Raw genomic sequence first — 27,711 nt, 5'->3', positions numbered from 1 at the left:
TGCAAGTGGGACTACTAGTTAAACAATTGGTTCCTTTTGATGAGGTGATAATGCGCGGTAATGTGTATTCTTCAGCCACGAGTGAGTTGTCGCGCAGACCAGGTTGTTGTTCCCTAAATATGCAAGCGCTGCACTTTTCGGCAGGAATGGGAGGCCCTGTATTATAGACGGTATGCCGGATATAACAGTATTAATATTATTTTATTCTAAATAAATTGTATTTATTTGAAAAATTTACTTCCATTTCGGCTGCCGAATGGCCTTTTTTTTTTTTAGTTACATATTACTTGTACTATTATTTGTTTCATTAGAACAAGGGTCTATTGAATTTCACACGTGTGTCTTTCACGACTTTTCGTAAGAAAAGTCATAAAGTCTCATGAAGTTTCGAGTTTCATGGGGCTAGAAATAAGTCCTGGAATTGCTCAAGTACTTTTTATGGATTCCGAGAACTCGACTACAATGTCGTTTTGTATCGAAACATAGATTTTTATTTTATTTCTTTTTATAAATAAAACAGAGTTAAATAAATGATGTTTATTACAACTAGTAAAAGTAAAAGTATTAAATTAATGATTTGAGTATTTTTTTTAAGTTAAAATAAAATTAATTTTAATTGTATAGTATTTTGTTATTTGAATTCCCGCACTCATAACAGGTAGCGCCACCTGCTGGATGCAACTAAGTGCATCAGGCATGAATGTTGCCAGAAAGTTTATTCTAAAACCCGCCGATGAGCAGCGCTGAAGTAGCCCAATCGCGGAGGGAAATAAATACCAAATTTTTAAATATCTTACAAAAAAATCAAAAATTAAGCTATCAATGATATAACAAAAATATGGCAGACATTAAAAAAACATAGTTTTTTTATCTCGATTTTAAAAGGTACTTATTTAAAAGGTACTCATAATTATTTGAGTTCCTTTATATCTAGTTACTTACATGCAATCTTATAATATACTTTTCTTGGACAATGGATATTCAAACATCATAATATTATTTACTATCCAAGAATTTTTGTAAAAATTGGGATTATTTCACAAATTTCATCGTATTACGTTCATCGCTATCACATATATATAGTGTTGGTCATAAATGTAACCATCTCGATAGCAAATAGTGGGATTGCTCTATTTTAGGAATTATTATTTTATTATTGTATTGATTATAATTTAAATTGTTATATTTATCATTTTAACTTCTATAAAATTTATTACCATCAAAGATAGTAAAATCTACAAAACCAGTATTGTTAGGGTTAATATAAAATTCTCTCCATGTATCATAAAATTATGTGAAATTCAAAATAGCCCAAATGGCTATTAACCGCCAACAGTAAAATTTAGCCGCCAATTGACCATTCAAATAGCCCAATTGGCGGTAAATAGCCCAATCTGGCAACACTGAGCTCGCGCGCTACACAACGTTACCAAATGTTTTGACGCCATTTAAGGTAGTTCTTTCCCAACCTTATAGAGGGTAGAGGTAATACCTCTACCCTCCATACCCAACCTATAGTTTATGCTACTGCTGTCTCTTTCATTTGCTAGTGTCGCCTTTCTTACGGGCTATCGCTCACTTACTTCCACGCATGACTTTATTTGTTTACTTTACTAGTTTATCAATGATTTCTCAAAAACTATGTGGTAGGGAATTCCAGAATTTTGTAGGGTAATTATACATGTATTAATCTAAGTAATATTAGTTTTTCGTGAAATTCTTAAAATTTCTTCAATACAAAAATAATAAAACTTCGCAGTTTTCTTTCTTTTTTCCCATACCGCCTGTGTAAAAGTGTCATTTTCAATTGCAATTATCTTCGGTTAGATGTGGTAAATCGTCTCTAAATTTTAACAGCGTGTGTATTATGTATTTAAATACTTCTATACGGAGTTAGGGAGATTTCTTGAATTTTTGCTTTTTGGGCCTAACTACCTTAAATGTAGGTTACTTGAAAATTTTCTGTGATTTTATAATTATAATTTCTCTATAAATTCCACGGCAACCTATATATTTTATTGCAAAAAATGAAACCTGAATATTTCGAAAACCTTATTTTGAGTTTTTTTTTACCCCATCTAATCGGTGGTTAATGCCATAATTCGAGAAAGTTGTTAAGGTCTGACTTTCTCATAAGACTCGGAAAAAATACTAACATTTTTAGAAATTTTTTTTTCAAAAATTTGCACGGTGAAAAATAAATTTAACTTCACTAGTAGATACATAAGGACTTTAACTATTAGATAAAAATTAATTTTATGCATAATCTAATATTTTTTATTTAACATTGATGGCGAAAGGACCTCCTGAATATTAATTATAAATAAATTTCATTAACAATGTATCAATAAGTCCTTTTTTTTGTTTAAATAATTTTTAAATATTCAAAATTTTTTAATTTTAAAATACAAAATAATGATAATTCAGTGATAATAATTCAATGCAATTTATAAAAAAAGGCAATTTTTCATCAATGTTTCTTCATGACGTTATCACATAAAACTATCGTCCGTAAACCGACTTTACAGACAACCAATTTTTTTTTAATTCTTTGGATTCTATGTCAATGTCCGAAGATACACAGCAATTAACCAAAGTTGTTGAAGAAGCTGTCAGTATGGATAAAACGAACTATAACAAAAATATTTATGCCGCGGTTTCCGACAATGCTTCAGTTATGACAACGATGGGTAAAGCTGTAAAATTTATGGCACGCAGGATGTAGTAGCCATAATGGTAATTTATTTGCCAAGGATCTTGTTGATAAAACGTTTACGGAATCTATAAATACAATCTTACGTATATTTTAAGCTCCGAATTTAGAAAGAGCAGTTATAAAATTTGGAGAAACGAAAATGGAATTGGCTTGCGAAACTCTTTCATGTACACGGTGAGAAATTTCTGTAGAAATTTACTATGCATACATAATAAGACTGAACCTTAATGACTCAATTCAAAATATTACCATAAAAATTTAAGAATATCATATTGTACCAATCAATATTTACTAGGGACCATAGTAAAATTGACCATGCAACTGTTACATAAACATATATAAAAAATTTTCGTAAACTGACAGAACAAAAACTGTTAGTGTGCTTAAAACTTTTCATTATAGTTCCATAGTAAAATTTCTGTTGCTCAGTCGACAATAAAAATTTATAAAATAGTTTCACATTTAGTCACGTGTACTCGGTTTAAATTTAAAATTGTGACTATGAAATTTTCAAATGTCCCATAGTAAACGTATGCGCGTCAGTCGCGACGCGCGCTCTTTCATTTTTTCGTGCTGCTTCGTTTTGCGAACATGAGTGTACAGATGCTATCAGTAATGGTTAACGGTGTTATGAAAATTGCAATAAACATTAAGTTTTAAATAAATATTAGTTTATAAATCCATCAACACATGAATAGTTAGTGAAAATTTGTAAGATTCATAAATAATAAAATATTTAATAATTTACCGTGAAAAATTAAAATGAAAACAAACATTTGATGGTTAACCTGCAACCGACACTTTTCTAATAATAATAAAAAATAATTTCAATGTAATATTGTGTTTATAATTATTTATAATAAAATTAACTGCCAAAATAAATCCTACGTTCATTGTTAAAAATTTTAAAAAATAGAAAACAAATAAAAAAAACTATATTTTAAAAAAATATTTTTAAAAATTATTGCAAACAAAAAAAATCTTGTTTAGTTTGATATTTTTTTTTTGATTGCTAAAGACATTTTTTACTTTAAAATTTTTTATTTTTTACAAACGTTTTCTTATTTTTTTTGCTATAGTACATTCGGAAATTTAAGTTATTGCATATTTAATTTTACTATGGTACATTTCATTTTCTACCATTTGCTATGTCTGATTTCATTTGTTTCGGAAATTACTATGGACCATTGTAAAATTTTATTCTGAGTCAATAAGGTTCACTAGTAATATGCACCATTGTAAAATCTAAAATCCATGCAGAATAAAAAATAATGGAAATTTCTCACCGTGTAGCTATCGTAATGCATTTAGATGTTGTTTAAAAAATCTAGATATAATGAAAAAAAATGTGAATGATAAATTAAACGAGCAGTCTCTTAATAAAGTTAAAAAGCAAAATACAGAAAAAGACAAATTATTTACCTTAAATAATTTGTTTTCTGACGATTCTTTGACAACAAAGTTACGAGATTATATAGTTTAGTCTGATCCCGTCTGTCCATTAATAAATAAATTTCAACAATCAAAATGTACTCTACTTGATGCTGCTGAGGAATGGATAAAGTTGAATATTCCGACTGAGAATGAAAAAACTCAAGAGATTGTCAAAAAACGAGTCGATAAAGTACTGACGCCTATTTTATTAGCTGCAAATTTATTGCATCCGGTTTAACAAGGTAAACAGTTTCTTCATGTAGAAAAATACCATTTACAAGCTCTTGTCATTTCTGAACTACTTGACCGATTAAGTTTAAATAACTTTCAATACTTTCAGTGGGGTGCTTTTCAAGATATTTTCATAGTGACCCTACTTTTACCGATATCCTATAATAAAATTAAGATGAAAAATATGTGTTGCAAGCTATTCGTAAGATGATTGGTCAAATATATCATAAGCATGAAAATATATGCAAACTCTATATTCAGGCGCACGCAAATATGAATTCTAGTTTGTCAATAAAATATTTTCTCCCCTGCGGACGGAAAGCGTCAATTTTCCGCCCGCTGCGCTAAATGAAAATGCCGCGTTCCGCCTCCGTCGAGGAGAAAAATAGTTTTCTCACCACGGGCAGGAAATAAGAAAGCCTCAGATCACATGTTTATCGACCTCGGCTTCGCCTCGGTCAACAATTACATGTAATCTGAGACATTTCTTATTTTCCTGCCCTAGGTAAGAAAAATACTATTATGACACTGATGTCGAGCAGTCGATGGTTTTTCATGATAAAATGAATTTTTTGTGTTTATCATTCTATATTCATTTTAAACTTATTGAAAACTATTTTCTACTTTTTGTTTGGGTTTTCGATTAAGTTTTTCAAACTATTAATTAATAATAATAATAAACATCATTTATTTATAATAAATATTTAGGTTAACATAACTTGAGTATAATACAGCAACCGCTAGTCACAAATAAACAAAAAAAAAGGTAAATAAATTGTGAATGATGACATCGCAATACTTAGAAGAAAAAAAAAAAGTTTTATCCTATAATTTTAAGATTAAATCTTTATTGTAAACATAAAATTAGGTTCTTCATGTATCACACAATTACGGCATCTCGATTGATGCGTCTATGGGTATGGCATACTCTTAAATCTTCAATCATTTTAATTTTATGATTCAATTAATCGATTTGTAAGGAAAAAAAAAAATTGTTCTCGATATTATTGAAAAAATAATGAAAAAATCCTAAAAAATTATAAAAATATACTGCTTGAGGGTAATTTTTTTTTTTAATTTGAAAAATTTTTACTAAAACAATAGTGTTCAACTACTTTTACACTGATAAAAAAAATGACTTGATTCAAGAAAAACTTTTTCTTCAAAATGTCATTCTTGTTTTAAGTAATTCAATTCTCTTAACTTAAGAAATTGATTCTCGAATCAAGAAACTTGGTTGTTTTAAAATAAGATATGTACAATTTCGCCCAAGAATTTCTTTCTCTTGGATTAAGATAGACGGTAATATTGGTTCGAGAGAATACCGACCTGTTCCAAGTATGGCGTGACTCTTGAATTAAGATCTTATTTTACTTGCTTTAAGCATATAAATTTTTGTACTTTTGCTATTCTCTGTATTTATAAATATTTTTCGGCATATAGAGAAATACAAATTTTTTTACTTCAAAGTTTTTTTCTGACTTAAACTTATAACATTATGAATAAAAAAATTTGTTCTCGAATCAACAATCAATAATTCTTGAAATGAAATAAAATTATTCTTTATTGAAGAGAATCGTTTTTAAATAAAGAATTCACTTGTATCGATCGAAGATAATATAGTCTTGAACCAAGTAAAAATGTTATCGATCGGAGTGATTAGATCTCTCACTCCAAGAAACATGAAATCAAGACAAGAATTTCTTGAAATAAGATAACTAGTTCTCTTCAAAATAATTTTCTTGGAGCAAGAATATTTTTCTTGAATAAAGATATTTTTTTTATCAGTGTACGTATGAATATCATTTTGTAAATATAAGCATCAAATTTTGAAGATTTATTTTGTTTTTTATTAATTTTGTAATGAATTGATTATGTCTTGATTGAGTAATTCAATAGATGATAAAATTTTAGTAAAACATATTTTTCTTTAATCGACACATAATTGATATACCGTTTCATTTAATTGATAATTGTTTGGATGTAGGACTCCATCGTTTTTTAGCCATAAGAAAAAATTTGTAAAATGAACTTATGTTTTTTTTTTTCATTTTATTTTTTGTTGCGGTAGTCATAAGTAAAATTTAGAAAATGCGTTCATTCCTAAATGCATTACTACCAGCTATAGCCCATTAAATTTTGCTGTACTGGAGCTACTTGTAGCGCATTTAGAAATTTACACAATATGTTTTACGATTAAATTTTTCAAATTGAAAGTAAAAAAAAAGCTACTTAAATTGTTATACACTGAAATTTTAGAGCCGTCGGTTTGTAGAGCACTAAAAATTTTTTTTTTTTAATAAAAAACAAGACACGTAGCTATTTTTTTAGCTTTTAAACTACAAAAATAAAAAAGAAAAATAGAATTTCATCATTTTTTCAAGAATGATTCGAGAATCCACATGTAACAAAATGAAAAAAATGTTTTCAATAACTCTATTTTTAAATTTTTTATGGCCAAAAAACAGTAGAGTCCCACATTGCCATTTAATTATAATATGATAACGTACAAAAATTTCATAACTTAATATTTAAGTAAAAATATATTCACTATGATTCTGCAATTTCCATTTTATCTTGATCCTTATCCCCTAAATAATATTCATTAAGAGGTTCAATAATTTTATCTGTATCTTGAATATTGAGCCGTGAATCAGGGTCTGGTTCTGGTTGCCGATCTTCTTCAGGAGGTAAAACATCATATGGTACATCCTGCATTTGAACACTAGGAGAATGTTGAACCATTTTTAAGTTTTCGTACACATGACGTGTTATTGCTTCTAAATATTGTTTGCTATTAGCATTATCTTGTCTAGTCACCACTTCGGGATGCAAAGTAAAATCGGGAGCAAAATACTCTAAATATTCAGTATATGGAAGTTCATTGCTTATTTGTTCATCCAATAATAACGATGTTTCATAAGTCCAACATCGAGCAACATTTCTTAATGTATAACCTCCTCCTCCAACTGTAAGTAAAGGAACATTCAAATCTCTTACGAATTTCACACACTCGCCATGTCCTTTGGTACTTAAGCTAAAGCATCCTAATCTATCATTTGCTAATGAGTCTGCTCCACATTGAAGTACAATAGCAGTCGGTCTAAAAAATTCCATGACATGGGATATAACAGGTTTGAAAACTTGCACATAAGATGTATCATCAATTCCTTCTTTTAATGGAACGTTTACAGAATAATATCTTCCGCTTTCTGCTCCAATTTCATACATATCACCTGTACCAGGAAAAAAGTAATTGCCATATTTATGGAAAGATACAGTCATTACTCTATCAGTCAGATAAAATGCTTCTTGAACTCCATCTCCGTGATGAACATCAATATCTATATATAGAACTCTCGCATGATATTTAAGTAATTCTAATATAGCTATAACAATATCATTAATGTAACAAAAGCCAGAAGCTTCAAATTTTTTAGCATGATGCAAACCACCACTCCAATTTATAGCAATATCACAGCAGTTATTGTTTAATTTTGTAGCTCCTTCTAACGAAGCTCCAGTATACATTGAACAAAAATCAAAAAGACCTTCAAAAACAGGACAATCATCACCAACATTAAAATGACTTAAATATTTGGTATAACCTTGTAAATTTTGAGGTGTCACTCGTTGTAAAAAATCAACATATTCATCAGAATGAAAACGACACATATCATGTGTACTTGCACGATACGGTCGATAAATTTGCATTTTTTTATGAAGTCCATAATTGAGAACGAGACTGTGAATTACTGATAGCCGATGTGGTTTCATTGGATGTCCTGGACCATAATGAAAATTTCCAACATTTGGATTATAAAAATATGAAACTTTTCGATTGTAACTCATTGTAAACTAATGCACTGAAATTATAGACAGGTAGAAAAAACTAATATTTTTGACGCAAAAACAAAAAAAATATAATTAATTATCTATTGTTAACTATAAATACATATTTTATATTGTTTTAATAGTACACTTTATTATTGATTTTTAAATTATTACATGTCTAAAGATAACCAATATACGTATATTAAAAAATATAGACGTTGTAAACGTTGTGTGACAGCGAACGCGTAAACAATTGACTTATAGGTTATAGGTATATTCAACTATAAACACTATATCCAACTATAAACACCTTGTGATCATGTTCAGGGTATCCGGAACTTCTCTTTGGCGCCTAGCCGACCCGTGGCGCTAAGGTCGCTAAGGCGCTAAGGACGCCCAAAGTCACCGCGATCGATTCAAATAGTAAAAATTAAATGAATTTTTTTTCAAATCGGGTTTATTAAGAATTACAAAATTATTATTATTAAACAGAATTTTAAATTAGAATACCAAATTAAACTAAATTTTATTAAATGAAATTTTCATGATAAAATTAGATTAAATAAATTAACATTATATTCTTTCAATAGTATGACCCTGAAGTTAGCCCACACCCGCCATTTTGAAAATAAAAAAACCTGTAATTTGAAAAAAAAAAAATTTTTTTTTAGTTTTGAGAAAATACTCATCTAGATTTTTGAATTTTCTAAACGAGTATTTTTTTCAAAAGATCAAATAATAAATATTCGGGTTATAATTTGAAATTAAATTTTATGATTAAGTATTTTTCATTTAAAAATTTTTACAAATTTAATTACTCTTTGATTTTTATTTATAATTTTCCGAAATCTAGACGAGTATTTTTTTTATTTTTCACTTTTCCAATTTTTCAGCCTGAAATTAATCGAAAAACGCTATTTTTTAAAAATATCTTGTAATTTTTAAAAAAACAAAAATTTTCAAATTAAAAAAAAAATACTCGTGTAGATTTGTCATTTTTCTGACCGATTATTTTTTTTTTTTTTATATTTATAACTTTTTTCATTTGAATAACTTAAATTTATACACTAGTCACAAAAATTAAGGGATATTAAAAAGATTCTAAATGTTTAGGTGATTTTCAACGAGCTGTAACTCCGATTAAAATGATCGTACAGCAAAAAAAAAGGAAATTGGGTATTTGCATGATTTTGGTATTCATTAACTTTTGATATTTTTACATTCTATATAATTTTTTAAAATTTTTGAAAAAAACATTTTTCGATTTTGTTTTTAAAAATTTTAATAATTTAATAAATAAATGTGGTCCTAAATTACATAAAAGTCACTTGATGTAATACGTGATGTGATTGGTGTGACGTCATTGTGCTGTTTGTAGCGCGAATATTTGAATGAGCAATAAGTCATGTATAATATTTTACGGTACTAAAAAAATTAAAATTAAGTTTTTTTCAATTTTAAGTTTTACACATTATATTTTTTATGCCACATTTTACTGAAAATAATTAAAAGTGAAACAAATTTTTGTGAAATGTTTTTCTAATTTTAAAGTGAATGTGTTTGGAGGTTATGAACATGTCAATGTTGTTTTAATACTAAGACTTTTGGGAAGCATCAGTTCAACAATTTAGTTAGTGAATATCAACAAGTCAAGAAAAATGCCTCGACGAAAAGTGGATCTTGGTTTTAGTGAAGCACGGTCTGATAATTTACCACGAGTTGATGCATTCATGGTCGCAACTTATCTCACCACAAATTCTGATTTTGTATCAGCAGAAATGAAAGGAGCAAAAGCTACCCTGTTTGTATATTTTAATACAGCTATTTATTTAGGGCTGTTGCTGGCCGTCCGATAATTCGGACGATTAATTTTTTTTTATTCGTCCGATATGTTAAGTCTTATTATGTTGAAGATTTTCATTGAGTACCAACATTCCCAAAATTATATAATATTGCAAATAGCCCCAAATTATAAGTGTATTTATATAGGTGCGATATAGAGGTAAATAAAAATATTGAAAAGGAAGTGTAGCTAAATATATGAGTTATACTTTTTAAAAAAATAGAGAGGTAATTCAAGAAATGATAAAATATACAACATACACGAAGAGGTTATGTTTATGTTTTGTCTACATTCCATATAGAAAATAAGCTAGTTATAAAAATATTTAATTCATTTTCAATAATTAATTGATATACTTGATTGACATTTTAAAAGGACCTATAGAGGTAAGTGGAGAATAAATACAACTACTCAACCAAATATTTAATATTTTAATTGTAATTAATGGTAATAGTTATAACAATGAAATAAATATTGAAAGTTATGGTGTTTCTTTTAATGAATTATAAAAGTATTTATTTTAAAAGAAAAGTTAGTGCTTATAATGGATTTTTTACACCAAATAAATTTTTTTTTATGAAAATTTGATAAGTTGTAAATGATTACATTATGTTATATTTAATTAATGTTTGTATTAATAATCAATTATCTGTAAGTAAGATTTTTATATTATTTTATGAATTCGCAGGTAAGGGTACTCATACAATGTGAGGCATGTGATGTGAGGTGTGCTTTGGTCTCGAAATATTGGAATGAAGATTTTAAATACTAACATGCATATTTAATCCAATATCAATTATATTACCATAAATCTTATATAATTAAAAATAGAAAAATATGTGATGATTTGAAGCCAACTAATACATTAATATAGGAAAATTCCACAAAGAATAATGAGGTTTGTTGGAAGTCTTCAAATTAGAAAAGAAAATTAAAAATTAATGATTTTAATTTCAGAATGAATTTAGGATCTACTTTTCAACTACATCTGAACCATGTGTAATATGAGTGTAATGGTAATGTCAAAATGTAATCATACTATTTATCTTAGAGCCACAAAAAAAATTGGAAAATTTTTTATTGAATTCAATTTATCAGTTAATATTTATAAGGTGAAATAGTGGATTTTAATTTAATAAAAGTATAATAGTTTTCTTTTGTCAGGTGAGTAATTGATGCCTACAAGTTTTAGAAACATGTACAAACATTAGTATATATCGTTCAGAAAATGAAAATTTTTCAGTGTAAAGTTCTATTTTAAATTACTTCTAGTCAATATACAATGACGACGGAAACAATTTTATTATACTAAATAAAATTATTATAATAGTTTGAAGTTTTAGTAAATAAAACAATTCTATTTAATTAAATCGTAAATTATTGGCTATCATTGTTAAGTAAAAATTAAATAAGACAATGGAATTAAGTAAGATTAAATAATATTAAAATTAGCGCACAGGTAATAATTATTTTTTATTTTTTATAACAACTAAATAATAATGAGAATATCAATACAAATTGAAAAATTTCCCACATGTTCAAATTTGTAGAATATTTTTTTTATAACTTGTTTAAAGTTATAGTTAAAGTTAGCAAGTGGAACATGTCAGTGCCAAAGCGTCAGTAGTGAGGGCTAGTCTCGCACGACTGATGCCGAACGTCGGAGGCCCAAAACAGAGCAGGAGGCTATTATTGTCATCAGTAGTCATATCGGTGCTCACTTACGGAATATCCATTTGGGCCGACGCATTAAAGACACAAGAATCATGGAGCAAGGCTGGACCAGTATATCGACTGAGTGCCCTACGAGTAGCTAGTGCCTTCCGCACTATATCAGAAGAAGCAGTGTGCGTCATTGCTGGAACCCTACCTCTTAGAGTTCTAGCAGAGGAAAGACGGGCCCTTTACCAACGAAAAAGGTCAACTGCACTGATCCCTGAAGAACTTAGAATTGAAGAACGGCAGAAGAGCATAGGCCGATGGCAACTACAATGGGATGCTGCAGAGAAGGGTAGGTGGACGCACCGTCTCATACCTCGGATCGACATTTGGCTTAACCGGAATCACGGTGAGGTCAATTACTATCTTACGCAGATGTTGTCGGGACATGGGTGTTTTCAAGAGTATCTACACCGCTTTAAGCACGATGACTCTTCGGAGTGCCCGTCCTGCCCAGGAGCTGCTGAAGACGCGGAGCACGTCTTCTTTGTATGTCCTCGTTTCGATCCACAGCGTGAAGAACTGGAGAGGATCCTGAACCAGAGAATGCAACCAGATTCACTAGTAGAAGCAATGTTGTCATCAGAAGCTGCCTGGAACGCTACCAACACGTTTGCAACAGAAGTCCTTAAAGACTTGCGTTCCACCGAAAGAAAAAGAGCAAATAGCAGAAGATAGAAGGAAGGTAGTTAACACCTTAGCCACCAGAAGGAAGAGCAGTAGCTAGATCCTCCCTTCACGAAGTAATGCCTGACGGCGGTTTCCATGAGGGATTAGAGGAAAGAAGGAAAAGGGGTTTAGGGTTTAGTGGGTAGGGGCGTTAGTGTCGAGTTTTAGTATGACGCTGCGTCGAGTCGCCACATATCCAGGCCAAACAGCTATGCCTAGAATCCGTAAAAAGGGTTCCCTCCCTAAGGAAAAAAAAAAAAAAAACACACACACACACACACATACATACATACATACATACATACATACATACAGACATAGTGACAACCTCGCGGGGATAGTCAGGGAAGCTTCCTGTGACCTTCAAACGTCGAGATCTGATGAAAAGTCGATTTTTGTAAAACGAGGTGAAAACAATAACTTCCCGATTTTTGAAAATCTTCGATTTTTTTAGCGGGAAGTTAAAAATATGTGCATCACGTTGCCAGCCTCTGGAAGTGGCAGAGATAGCCGGGCGGAACACGTCTGACTTGGGCGATCACACATTTAAGCAGCTCTTCGAGCTTAAAAATCTTATCAATGTTCGATAAAACACGATTTTTTTAATTTTCAAACTGTTATAACTTTTGAATGGATCAACCGATTTGCACGCGGTTAGTGGCAATCGATGTAGTTTTTTGAGCTCTATAAATAATTCTGAACGAAAAAAATTGATCTGATGAAAAATTTCGAAGTTATTGATTATATTTGGCCATTTTTCATATATAATCATATATAACCAATTTATATATAAATATTTTTTCTCGGGAATACATAATAATTTATTACTTTGTCTTAAAAATCGTCCTCTTTCTGTGTTAACCTCATAACTCTATTTTTTTCGAAATTGAGATTTTTAGCGAAAATCACTCCTTAGCACTCTTGTAACGTAAAACAAAACATACAATGTTCATTATGATGATAGAATATTTTTTAGAGGCTTTTGATTTTTCTCGTATCTACATGTTCGAATGCAAAAACCTCGTTTCTACCGTAAGTATCGCCGAAAACGTTAAGATGGCGTTGTTGTCTTATTACTAAATGTTTGAAAACACGTTCACACTTAAGTTGACTGTATTTTGTTGATTGACGTTTATTTTTTATCTATATGAATACATACAAATATTATTTAGCTCTTCGAGCTCAAAAGTCTGATAGAAGTTTGACACAACACTGTTTTTAAAATTTTCAAACCGCGATAACTTTTGAATGAATGGACCGATTTCTACGCGATCGGCAGCATTCAACGCAATTTTTTAAGCTTCGAGGTGATTGACGAGAAGCTGTCTTTCCGAGATCACCTCGAAAACGCATGCACGAAACCCAACAAGACAGTATCCAACTTGTCGAAAATCATGGCCAACACAATGAGACCACCAACCAGTAAAAGGAGGGTCCTCTTAGAAGTAGACCACTCAATATTACCATATGGAGTGGAGATATGAGCAAATTTTCTTAAGCAGAAGACCTACTGGTGCAAGATTGCGGCTCTGCAATGGCAGGGAGGGCTCAAAGTCACCTATGCCTATCACATGGTTTCAAAAGCAGTTGTATTGGTCATAGCGGGAGCACATCGATCGACTTACTATCGTTCGAGAGAGCAAAACGTTACGACACCAAAATAAATGGGGACATCTCTAAGAAGGGAAGAACGAAAATATAGAAGGAATCGCTACATAACTGGCAGGACAGATGGACATCGGTGGAGACGGGCAGATGGACAGAGTAGTGCCTGATTCTAGACACTAGCGTCTGACTTTCTCGGCAGCACGGAGAAACGGACTTCTTACTGACCCAGTTATTGACGGGCCATGACCACACCACCGACCATCATGTTTCAATGATAGAAGTGTCGTTGAAAAATTTTATTTCCACCTTTATGAAAAAAAAAACCTGAGACCTTTAAACGTAGAGATCGGTTGGAGACTCGACTTCCGGAAAACAGAGTAAATCCAATAACTGCCCGAATTACAAAAATCTTTAGTTTTCTTAGAAGAAAGTTGAAAACAACAAATTTTTGAACAATATAATCTTTGTTATAAAAGTACTGCACGATAAAAGCGGAGAGAGTCATTGCTTATAATGAAATAAGGAACAGTAGATGTTTACGGACGCGGTCATTCGATGCTTGGAACAACGAAATACAAAGCTTGTAGCCGCAGACAATAAATGTTTACAGATTTGAACGAATACTAAGAGCCTCGGACATGAGATGCTTGCTGACTTGGATAATGCTTGGAGCCACGGACAATAGATGTTTATAGACTCGGGCATTAGTGCTTAGGGCCACGGAATTAAATGCCTACAGATCCAAATTTGAATACTTAGAGCCACGGACATGAGATGCTTGCAGACCCGGACTAATGCTTGAAGTCACGGACGATAGATGCTTACAGACCCGAATATTAGCGCTTGAGGCCACGGAATTAAATGCCTACAGATCCGTATTTGAATGCTTGAAGCCACGGACATGAGATGCTTGCAGACCCGGACTAATGCTTGAAGTCACGGATGATAGATGTTTACAGACCCGGATATTAGCGTTTGAGGCCACGGAATTAAATGCCTACAGATCCGTATTTGAATGCTTGAAGCCACGGACATGAGATGCTTGCAGACCCGGACTAATGCTTGAAGTCACGGATGATAGATGTTTACAGACCCGGATATTAGCGTTTGAGGCCACGGAATTAAATGCCTACAGATCCGTATTTGAATGCTTGGAGCCACGGACATGAGATGCTTGCAGACCCGGACTAATGCTTGAACTCACGGTCGATAGATGTTTACAGACCCGGACATTAGTGCTTAGGTTAGGGTCACAAAATAAAAGGCCTACAGATACGGATTTGAATGCTTAGAGCCACGAACATGAGATGCTTGCAGACCCGGACGAATATTTAGAGTCACGGATATGAGATGCTTGCAGACCCGGACTAATGATTGGAGCCACGGACGATAGATGTTTACAGACCCGGACTTTAGTGCTTAGGGCCACGGAACTTAAAGCTTGGAATTAAAATACCCACATGAATTAAAAATCCATCCACTTAATCTATTCCCGGACCCAGTGTTAGAGTCACGGAATTTCCGTGGATGGTATCAATAGACACTTCATTTCATTTTATTATCTTTTTAGAATATAAAAGAATTTAACCAGTATTTGAAATTTTCATTTCTGTTGAATACTTTTTTATCCTAAAATAATGTCTTCAGTTTATCATCTTTTTAGAATGTAAAAGAATTCAACCAGTATTTCAAATTTTGGTTTCTATTGAATACTTTTCAATCCTGAAATAATGTCTTCATTTTATGATCTATTTAGGATATAAAAGAATTCAACCAGTATTTCAAATTTCTGTTTTTATTGAATACTCTTTAATCCTGAAATAACGTCTTTATTTTCTATCTATTTAAGATGAAATAAAATCGAACTAGTATTTGAAATTTTATTTCTGTTGAATACTTTTAAATCCTGAAATAATGTCTCGATTTGATTATCTTTTTCGGATATAATATGATTTGAATCGTATTCAAATTTTTCAATTCTGTAGAATACTTTTCAATCTCAAAATAATTTCTATATTCTACAATTGAAGAATTAAAGGAGAATTCAAATTTTTTATTCTGTACAATCCTATTAAATTCCAAAATATCGTCTCAATTTAATTGTTTTTATAGGATACTAGCTGATACCCACCCGCTTCGCTGGGCATACAATAAAATTTTATGTTGTAACCTAGATGAAAAATATAAACAAAATGATTAATTTCAAAAAGATAATTAATATAAATTTTGAATTAGAGAAAAGTGATTGTTTATGATAACCGGTGTTAGCGAGTATTAAATATATGAGAAAAGTATTTTATTATTAATAATCAATCAATCAATGGGTCAGTTAGTCAGTAAATCTGTCATTAGACAGATTTCCGCATCACCCATGACGTACTGTGTAGTGAGATGCGTTCCCATTATAATAATGTTATCCTAAACATTTAGTCTAGACCGGATAGGTCAAATGGTAGAGTAGCCGACATGTCACCAGGAAGGTTCTGGGTTCGAACTCCTGTCCGAGCTATCTGAATTTTTTCTCGCATATTCTGTAAACTCTTATTAAGAAGGTCCTTCCTATTTCTTTCTTTCAATCTCTTCCTCCTCCAATTATTCTGTTACGTGAATGTTGGAACGATTCACGTAATAATTATCCGTAACTCCTATTCTTTTCCGCTTCATAGTATTATTTAATTTTAAAAATGTCAATAATTTTTTAATTTTAAAAAATGTTAATAATAAAATACTTTTCTCATATATTTAATACTCGCTAACACCGGTCATCACAAACAATCACTTTTCTCTAATTCAAAATTTATATTCATTATCTTTTTGAAATTAACCATTTTGTTTATATTTTTCATCTAGGTTACACCATAAAAATTTATTGTATTCCTATCTAAGCGGGCGGGTATCAGCTAGTTATTAATAAATTCATAACAAATTAAGTGGTATTAAAAAATATATTTATTATTACTCATTTTATTAGAAATTATCTTAAATCGACCGTTTTTTATAATAATTTAACGATATCGTTGTAAAATTTTAGAGAAGACGCATCAGACACAATTTACCATTTTAATTTTAATCATTAAAATCAGTATAATCATTTAACAATATCAACTTGATAATATTTATGTTTAATTTATCTGTGTTATGATATAATCGAGTTCATCCTTCATGATTATTCCAATACATATAAGTTATTTCAGTTATTAATGATTTAGCTATTCTTTCTTAAAAAACGTATGATTATGAATTCCTACTGTCCCAACAGTCAATCGATAAAATTTAAAATCAATCATTTTGACAGTTATTATAGCAACGGTAACCATGATAACGGTAACCATGGTAACGGCAACCATGGTAACGGTAACCATGGCAACGGTAACCATAGCAACGGTAACCCTGCCAACGGTAACCATGGCAACGATAACAATGACAATGGTAACCATGGCAAAGGTTGATTAGCGTGGGTGGTTGTAGGGGTTGAGTTCGATAATTTACGGGTGCCACTGATGGTTTCTTAGATTAGAGGGTCAAAATGATATTTCTGCTCCCAAAAAAGAGAGAGATATAGGGAAGGGGAAAGATTATAGGGCACGGGAGGGGAGGAGAAGAATGAGAGGGAGGGGAGGGGAGGGCATATGTGATGGTAGACGAAAAATTCATTTTGGCTAGGAATTGCGTAAAATCCGTTCTTAGTGAGCGTCTACATCACGAATGGAGTAACTATGCTAAATTTCAAGTCAATCGGGCGAATAGTTTCGGAGATCTCGTGATGAGTGAGTGGTATTTCGCTTATATATATATAGATAAAATGATTCGATTATTTTTGAAATTTTTTTGATTCTTTTGAATTATTACAAATCTTGAAATAATGCCTAAATTTCATTATTTTTTGGTAATTGTATCATGATTTGAATAGACATAAAAATTGCTAATTTTGTTGGTTACTTTTACAGCCCAAAATAGTTTTTAAATTCAATTATTATTTCTAATTATAAGAGAATCCAACTGCACAGAAAGAAAATAAAATTTTCACTCAAACAAAAATTTTTCAAAGCCAAAAAAATCCAAAAAAAGACTGAAAATTTCTTGAATCAAGTCAAAATTTTTTCTAACGAAGTATCATTTGCTAGAGCCAAGAATTTTTTTTCTTGCTTCAAAATAAGTTCGATCTTCCTTATAATTATTTTGGCCCAAGAAAATTTTTTTCTCTGTGTAGCATTTATAATTTTGTATTCTACTCAATCTTTTTAAATTCTGTAATCCTATTCAACTTTTATTATCTTTCTATAACACAAAATAATTTGAAAAACTTGTAAGTATTTATAATTCCGTTGAAACCTTTTGAAAGGAAAAAAAAAAGTTTTGACAATTTGTAACGCTAGGTTCGAAGAGCTGAAAAATAAATAGAATTGACTTCAAATATTTATGTTCAAGCGTTTAGAGCTGAGAAATAGTGGGAAGTTTGAGAGATGATTTGCAGAGGCAACCATTTTCCAAATTATTTTTTTTTTTTTTTAGTTAGAAATCAATTAAGAGTAAATTTTACGAAATTAAATTTTTATTTTCACTTGAAAGAGTTGTGATAAAATAAATAAGTCGTTATTTTTTAACTCTTACTGGTTAAAATTTTATAAGAAATATTTCTCATAATTTTTAAGCAATAATTTTTCAAACGTTTATTAATATCAATTCAATATACAGTAAACAGAATGTTTGCATCGAACTTTGAATCCCGATTCCTACATTTGATTCAATAAAACTTTCAGCGATGTCGGTGAGATTTTTCTCATACTGGAAACGTAAAATTAGATAAAAATAGATAAAAAAAAGTGCAAAGAATTGATGTTTTTTGTTTCAATAATTTATTTATAAAATTTCAAAATCATTCGGCTGCATACAAACATATTTTTTTATTTCAGATTTTGAATAATTAATCGAAATATTGATGTTTTCCTTTTATCCTGGATATTGGCAACTTCGTAACATTATTATCATAGTTTCGTATTTCCCAGAGATGGTCTACATCTTGTACTTGTATTACATGAAGGATATGGACATTCACGTATGCTCTTTTACCTTCAATGAAAAAATCACTAATCTCTGCTTTGCGATTATCATGCAATAGCACAAAAGAGTTATTAGTTTTTTTTGATTTCGTATAAGATTTACTAGTGTACACGGTACCTTTATAAATACAACGGCCGTAAGTAGATATTGAACTATTGATCGATGCTGTTTCACAACTTGACATTAATGCTCCATCTTCCGATCTCACACCATTTTTCGCATTTAAACTTTTTTTATTCATGACATTTCTACAATATTCCCAGCTCGGTTCATTAGATTCGATAGACAATCGACTCTGAAAGGCGTTGTACCTCAACATTCGAGTAGCCATTTGGCTCATAACTCCGTTCGGACTGCTTACATTCAGCTTCAAATTAAAGATGTTGTTTTCGAAAACGTACGCTGATGATGCCCACAATGGGCCATTCTTTCTCACACTCTCCGGCAAGTGTAGTAAAGAATGAACGTTGAATGTCATAAACGATAAACCATACTGATTTTGGCAGTCATAACAAAATTTCAACAGATCTATTTCACAGTTGACTAATTCTTCTTCCGTTATATTTTTAGATAGCATTTTATAAATGCTTCGAACAAACAGCTTATATGAATCTAATAATTCGGGTTGCAATATTCCTGTCAATACTGGTGTACTATAGAATAACAACCATGAACGCCACTCAGATGCCTTCCATAGATGTTTTTGTTGTAATACTCGTGGGGTTCGATGTATTTCATTCGGTGGTTGTATATTAGTTAAGCGTTCATTTATCAATTTTTTAGATTCATTAGATAATATAATTTATTTTTTTTTTTAACAAAATGTAATCAATTGGCTTACAAAACATCTGAACAAACCAAACAAAACTAAAATTATCGAAATTAGATGAGTAGTTTTACTTACTCAAGATGAGTAATTGTTCACCTTTTACAAAAAATAATTTCGAATAAAACGCATTTAAAGTTTTCCTTGCTATTTGAGCTTGTACTAAGTCAATTGTTAACAAATACTTTCACTAATTTTTCTATAGAAATCGAATTAAAAAAAAAAAAAAAATAATAAAACGGTTGATTCTAAAGACCATCTCTGCAACTTCCTGCTAACTCCATACATAAGCGTTCAACATTTCACTTATTTTGTTTTTGAGCCCTTCAACCTCAAAAGTCTAATAGAAGTTTCATAGAACACAATTTTTTGAATTTTTTAATCGCAATAAATTTTGAATTAATCAACTGATTTTCTCGCGGTTTACGGCATTCAACGAAGTTTTTTGAGTTCTTTGAATAATCTCACAGCGCGAAACGGTCAGACTAAATATTTTACATAAATTCTGAAAAAAAAACATTTTTTTCCGACAACGATATCTCATGAACGAATCAACCGATTTTGACCGGTGGCGATCAACGTGGTTTTACAAGGTTAAGAGCTGATTAATTTTTAGATTCGATCGGTGAAGCCGTTAAAAAGTTATTCCAAAAAAACAGTTTTCAAATTTTTTATTTTTGAGATTTTTAGTTTCAATTTTGACTTCCTTGATTTCATACCAATCCGAAACGCAGCATTGTTATTTTATTTAGTGTCTTTAGATTTAAAAATTGTCGATTTTTACGGACTTAAAATGCACAATATTTTTTCACCTGGCCAAAAGTGTAATGCCTACATCGTATGCCTTTGACTGTGCGACTGTCTATCTGCATTTTATTATTGCTGTATTACTAAGGATCGTCATTTCTTGTTACAGGTTTTTTAAAGGAGATAAAATGTCATCAAGAGAGAAATAATTCTTATGAATTGGAACTAGAGACAAGGCCAATTGGAAACGAAAATGAAGATAAAACAAGAGTTTATATAGGAAACGAGCGTTGGATGGACAAGGAAAATTTTAAAACAGCAGTAGATATAAAGCCAGCAACTGGATTTGTGAATAACATGGCTAGATTTATTTTTGGTCTCGAAACTTTACGTAAAAGCACGGTGACAGGCGAAAGTTCACGAAGAAAACGAAAGGAAAATGACGATACAAATTTGGAGAAACCTTTAAAATTACCTGTGGACGGAATAAAAACTTTGAGAGGTAAAAAAACTTAACAGATCATAATTTTTTTTGATAAAAATCTATAGTCTAGTCGAGAAGTGAATTTCTGCGAAAAATCGTTAGACCACTCTTAAAAATATGGCAACTGATGCATTGGCTTCAGAATGTAATTCTGAGAAATAAGTATTTTTAATTTATCCCTCATTAAAAATTTCATTTGTTATAAACAAAAAACGAAGAGACAAAAAGAGAGTCTCCGTTTTGTAGCTATAACTTCAAAACTATTAGAAATATCTGAAATTTGAAAAAAATCCTAAAAGAGGAAAAAATTTGAGTAAAATAAGTCTCTACTCCCGGAGTTGTAGCTCCATTATTTATAATTTTAATTTAACGTTAAAAGTTGGGCTCCGTGCGGCCGTTTTGGTGTATTTTTTCGTCCATAATTATATTGAGAATTGTAAATGATGATTAAAAAAAAAATGATTTCTTAATAAATAATTTGAATGGTGTATAAATGAAAAAAAACAATTAAAAAATTTTTCTAAGAAAAATGTTTTTTTTTAAATCACTATTTTACGAAGACAATAAAATGACAAAAAAAAATTTCCAATTTGTCTAAGGTAAAAGCCCCAATAGATGATCATATATGCCTATATTTGTGAATATAGATATAAAAATACATGGAGTGATCATATACTAGTTCATGATCATCTATTGGGGCTTTTAGCTTATTTGTTTATAGCAAATTTTTTAACAGATAATGTTAAAAATGTTTTAGCCAAGCTACTAAACGCAATATATTAATACAAAAACAACCAAAATTAAAAGTTTAAGAAAAAAAATATTTGTTATAACATTAGCCGGATATTTCAATTATCGATAACTTTGAAAAATCATTATAAACAAATGATAACTTTGAAAAATCATTATAAACAAATGATAACTTTGAAAAATCATTATAAACAAATGAAAAAACTTTTGTAAATTTTTACAACGGAATCTTGTTCATAATTTATATAACAAGAGCTTCCAAAAGAAAAAAAATTGATTGACACATTTTTTAAACTTTTATAAGAGATTTTATTAAAACTCAAGTCTCCAAAAAATTTGTTAATTAATAATTAAATAACGAACAAAAATCAAGCAAAAAATTTTTTTTCGCGGGGCTATATTCCTTCAAGTGTCTAGATGATACTATAATTAATTCAGATTTTAAAATTAATATTGAATGTTACAAAAAAATTATTTTGTGTTGCATACTTTAATTGGCGGCGACGCCTAGGCACCAAAACGGCCGCGCGGAGCCCAACTTTTAACGTTAAATTAAAATTATAAATAATGGAGCTACAACTCCGGGAGTAGAGACTTATTTTACTCAAATTTTCTCTTCTTTTAGGATTTTTTTCAAATTTCAGATATCTTTAATAGTTTTGAAGTTATAGCTACAAAACGGAGACTCTCTTTTTGTCTCTTCGTTTTTTGTTTATAACAAATGAAATTTTTAATGGGGGATAAATTAAAAAATACTTATTTCTCAGAATTACATTCTGAAGCCAATGCACCAGTTGCCATATTTTTAAGAGTGGTCTAACGATTGTTCGTAGAAAACTCACTTCTCGACTAGACTACTACATTAAAAGTACGAGTTTCAATTACTTGCGTCAATCGAAATCAAACAATTCCGAAATGATAACAGCTGTTAATGAATAGAAACCGATTTGCTTCTGCTCTATAATTATGATTTGGACAGCTCATTAATATAATATATTCTATCATTTTTTCAAAATTTCCTAAGAAGCATTTTTCGCTATTAATCTAACATGTTCTACATCCGATAGGCTGCAGAAATTAAAACTCAATATCGATATTGGTTATAATATATATGGATCATTTCATCAAGAAAAATTTTCTTCACGAAGCAACTAACAGTGATTTTGTTAAAACTTTGTGAACGTGTTCTTTGCAATAACAGGTAAAATCCCTGACAATTTCAGCCTTTAATATATAGCTATTTTAAAATTATGATTGTTTCATTTTTGAAATTTTTTTTTCTTTTTCATTAATTTGATTAACATCGATGAAAGACTGTTAATAAAAATATAATTTTGACAGCTTTTGACCAGAAAAATTCTCAGCCATTCACTAAAAAAACATGTTGACATTAATACTGTATTGACATCCGCTAAAAGTTCGAAAATGAAAGTTAGTTGATCGCGAAATATCCATGTTTTATCCGTTTGTATTGAAACAAAAAATATGTCTATCTAGAGAATGATATATTTAATGGTAAAAATTCTCAGATGTTATAAAAAATATATTAGATTTAACGTTACTCGCGTCGGATAATCAAAAAAAATTTTTCCACTTTAATTGTATTTCCAAAGTATTTCTGTATCATGATGTAATAGTGAAACGTGTAAAATTTTGATGAAAAGTTGTGAATTTTTGTACATTAGAAGAATTTCAGTTTTGAAATGGCAATATTGAGGATTAAAATTTCCCGGGGTATTTTTTTATTTTATTAGAAAGAACAGTTTCTCAAAGTTTTAAACAAAATGGTCGTAGTAAAGAAGTATATATAAATGATCCTATGAAAACATATATGTATCGGGCTCATATACATACCTCACATATATATACATATATATATATATATATATATATATATATATATATATATATATATATATATATATATATATATATATATATATATATATATTAGAGTGGTCCAAAAAAAAAAAGTTTTTTGCCTATCATCTTAAAAGCTTCTCTTAGGTATAAAAAAAATTCCCTCCAAAGCGCAGCTTGATATCTCAATTATTCACGAAGCTCAATGAATTTCTACTTTCCCGTTTAAATAACACGTAAAAAAATTTTTTTTTCGTTTTTATCCGGTAAAATTACAAAAAAAAATTTTTTCTGAATTTTTTATCACTAATCCTTGTAGGAAATTTAATTTTCTACAAAAAAGTACTGAGATAGTTTGTTCGTAATCCCAACGGGTACAAAGTTATTGAGCTTTAAAAACTCGCAATAGGGATTGAGAAAGATGACCTTGACGCCACCTGCCAAGAAAAATGTAAAACAAAGTGGTGGCAACTAGTATACAAAACAATAACATATTTGTTAAATTAATTATTTTTTTAATTTAATTAAAATAATTTTTTATAATGTCTTCTTCAAAAGTATCATCAAGTTTATCTATTCCACTGAAAATTAAAAAAAAAATTCAATTCTAGACTTTGAAACTTTTTACGATACTGAATCAAAAGACATCTTACAACTTTTCAGATTTTTATAACAATTAAATTATTATTAAAAAATTTTGTAAAAGAATTCCACATGTGGAAATTTAAAAAACTTATTTGTACAAATTTTCAAAAGTATTTTTTTTATGATAATTGATTTGTTATAAAAATTTAAAAAATTATCAAATGTCAGCTGATCTCAGTGTCATTTTTTTAATAAAAATTAAATTAGCCTACATCTGAAAATTTTTATAATTTTCTTTATTAAAAAAATCATTACAAAAAAATCAAAATAAAAAATTTCACATGTCGAAGATTTAAAAAATTATACGTGCAATTTTTTAAAAGTATTTTTTTACTTGCAATTTAATTGTTGAAAAAAATGAAAAAATTGTTGAACGGCGGCTAATTTTAGTATGATATCTTTTTACCAAGTTTATATTTAATTATAACTTTCGTCAATTAACGAATATTAAAAATAATTTAAAAAAAACTTCATCAACTAACATCAATTTTTATACTGTAAATATCGGAAACTTTGGTTTGAGTGACAACTGAGCAGGTTATGGTTGAATGTTTATTTGAATCTTCTGTTTCTACACCATTCAAAACGTGTCCTGACTTGAATAATTTTTTTCCTTTTATGTCATTTTGACCCCTAATATGGGTATTTTTGACTGACAAGAACCCGAATTTAATTATTTTTTTCATTATTTATTTCAACTAATACTATTTATTACACTGTTTACATCACTATGCTTTAAATTTTTAACACCAGGGCGCTCCACTTTCAGCAGTAGTGCTGCCTCTACAGTTCTTTCTCAATCCCTATAAAAGAAAATTTCAAGTAAGATAGTTTCAAAACAACTTATTAGAGGAATTGACAATTTTACTAGATAATTTATTTAATTTTTATGGATTTGAAATAATTTTCAACTCTTTGAAAACTTTTTTGGTGACTTCATGTATTTATTTCAAAATTTATCAAACCCTAGACTGTTTATTATAGAATTTACACATGTCTTTTGGTGAAGTATTAACTGCAAATTATGAATAATTTATCTTATTACAATTTGGATATTTTTTCCTATGAGCAGCAACTACTTGTAACAGATATTGCTTCTCTTCTTCATCTTTGGTCCTAAATTGGTTATATTTTTCAATTAAAGCAACCTACAACATCGTTGACTACTTTAAGTTCTTTGAAAAATTTCAACCCTAGACTGGTCAACAAACGCGACCTAACGACTTAGGTCAAGTGACGAGGGATTTGCCGCAATGCTTTTAGAGCGTACAGTGTTACCAGTTCATACACGTTTGACAGGCAGAGACTAGATGTGTTTTCGGCAACGCCACGGACAAAAAACAACTTACGACACTGGTCAAGCGATGAGGAAAGCCCCGCGAATTGCCACAAATTTAAAAAAAAAATTTTTTTCAGCAATTTAACGTTTTCGAAGATGTTTGAAGAAATTATTAATATATTTTAAAATGTTAGAGGAACAAAGTCAAATTTTTTTGAATAATTTTAGTAAATATTGAAGATGTAATAAAAAAAATATATTAATTGAGCGCAGCGTCACGCTCATACGTTGACCAGTCTAGGGTTAAGTAATAAATACAGTTTTTATTTGTATCCCATAACATAGGATCCATGTCAAGGAAATCGCATAGCAAATCAAATGAAACTGTTAATTTTTTGGTGATTAATTCACTCATATTTAGGGCACAAATATTCTCAGATAATTGAATTTGAATTTTATTCGAAATTTGAATCGAGAGCAAGCTAGTACTTACGGATGTTTACTGAATATAATTATTATATTTATGAAAAAAATATAAATTACATAATTAAATACTTTGTAACAGGAAATGTGATACAACATGGATTCTAAAATCAGATCTGATTAAATTTTTATTTATTGCGAGTATTTGAAGCTCAATAACTTTTTACCCATTAGGATGACGAAAAAACTACTAGAGTACTTTTTTGTAGAGAATTAAATTTTCTACTAGAATAATTGATGAAAAATTCAGAAAAAAATTTTTTTCGTAGTTTTACCGGATGAACACTTGAAAAAAATTTTTTTACGTGTTATTTAAATGGGAAAATAGAAATTCATGAAGAATTAAGATATCAAGCTGCGCTTTGGAGGGAATTTTTTTTATACATAAGAGAAGCTGTTGAGACAATAGCACTTGAAAAAAAAAAAAAATTTTTTTTTTGGACCACTCTAATATATATATATCATCAAAAAAATTTTTTTAAGTTTTCATCCAATAAAAAAAATTATGGAATTTGGAAGGAAAGGAATTTGCTTCAAGTTGCTATAACTTTTTAGAAATGTAATTTGTTGAGGCGTTTTTTTTTTTTTTTTTTCAAATTTTTGTTTTAAAATGTACTTTTCGAAAAGAAATTCAACCAAATTTCTTAGACCTGGTATCATCATTATTTTTTAGTTCTTTTTAAAAAAAGTCGAAAGTATTTCAATGATTATCATTTTTGGATTTTTTTTCTACTACATCAAACTTTTATGTCAAACGTTTTTAAAAAATTTTTGTATTTTTTCAGAGTGGTGTCCTTTTGAAATTTTAGTTTTTCCTCCGATCGATAAAAAAATTTTTTCAGCTTTATTTCTCGCAACACCAGTCTGGGACTTTTCGAGACTTAGTCGAGGACTTTAAAAATTGAGAAAAAAAAATATATCATAAAAATGAAAAATGGTAATCATCAAAATAATTTATGGTTTTTATGAAATTAAGATAAAAAATAAAAGAAAGCTTTGAATATTTTATTCGTGATTTTAACGTCCCGCTTAAAAAAAATGAAAATTTTAAAAAATTCAGGAAGTTATTAGTTTTACCCCGTTTCGTAAAAATCGAGATTTCAACAGATCTCGACGTTTTGAAGCCCTAAGAAGCTTTCCTGACTATTTTTACGATGATGTCCGTACGTCTGTATGTATGTATATATATATATATATATATATATATATATATATATATATATATATATATATATATATATATATATATATATGTGTGTGTGTGTGTGTGTGTGTGTTTTTTTAGGGGGAGAATCCTTTTTACGGATTCTAGGCATAGCTGTTTGGCCTGGATATGTGGCGACTCGACGCAGCGTCATACTAACTCGACACTAACGCCCCTACCCACTAAACCCTAAACCCCTTTTCCTTCTTTCCTCTAATCCCTCATGGAAACCGCCGTCAGGCATTACTTCGTGAAGGGAGGATCTAGCTACTGCTCTTCCTTCTGGTGGCTAAGGTGTTAACTATCTTCCTTCTATCT

The 27,711-nt window shown here is 29.9% G+C and overlaps 2 protein-coding genes across 8 annotated transcripts in view; one reads left to right on the top strand and one right to left on the bottom strand.

Annotated features, from left to right (window-relative positions):
* Positions 1–5,927: 5,927 nt before the first annotated feature.
* On the bottom strand, positions 5,928–8,487 carry LOC123262017 (histone deacetylase 3). The gene has a single exon (XM_044723990.1). It carries the CDS (start codon positions 8,231–8,233, stop codon positions 6,932–6,934), a length of 1,302 nt encoding a protein of 433 aa, XP_044579925.1. The 5' UTR covers positions 8,234–8,487; the 3' UTR covers positions 5,928–6,931.
* A 1,073-nt stretch (positions 8,488–9,560) lies between these two features.
* Positions 9,561–27,711, top strand: part of LOC123262028 (glutamic acid-rich protein-like) — a 30,320-nt gene continuing 12,169 nt past the window's right edge. Inside the window, exons 1-5 of one of the 7 annotated variants that reach the window (XM_044724009.1) lie at positions 10,023–10,285; positions 10,434–10,444; positions 10,747–10,956; positions 11,016–11,074; positions 20,858–21,190. In XM_044724009.1, the coding sequence (XP_044579944.1) occupies positions 20,983–21,190 (208 nt within the window). In that variant the 5' untranslated portion in view covers positions 10,023–10,285; positions 10,434–10,444; positions 10,747–10,956; positions 11,016–11,074; positions 20,858–20,982. The other 6 variants (XM_044724008.1, XM_044724013.1, XM_044724011.1 and 3 more) reach the window with 6 other exon arrangements.

Source organism: Cotesia glomerata, linkage group LG3, assembly GCF_020080835.1.
Source record: "Cotesia glomerata isolate CgM1 linkage group LG3, MPM_Cglom_v2.3, whole genome shotgun sequence".
Lineage (NCBI taxonomy): Eukaryota > Metazoa > Arthropoda > Insecta > Hymenoptera > Braconidae > Cotesia > Cotesia glomerata.
This window is presented reverse-complemented; position numbering and strand designations above follow the sequence as displayed.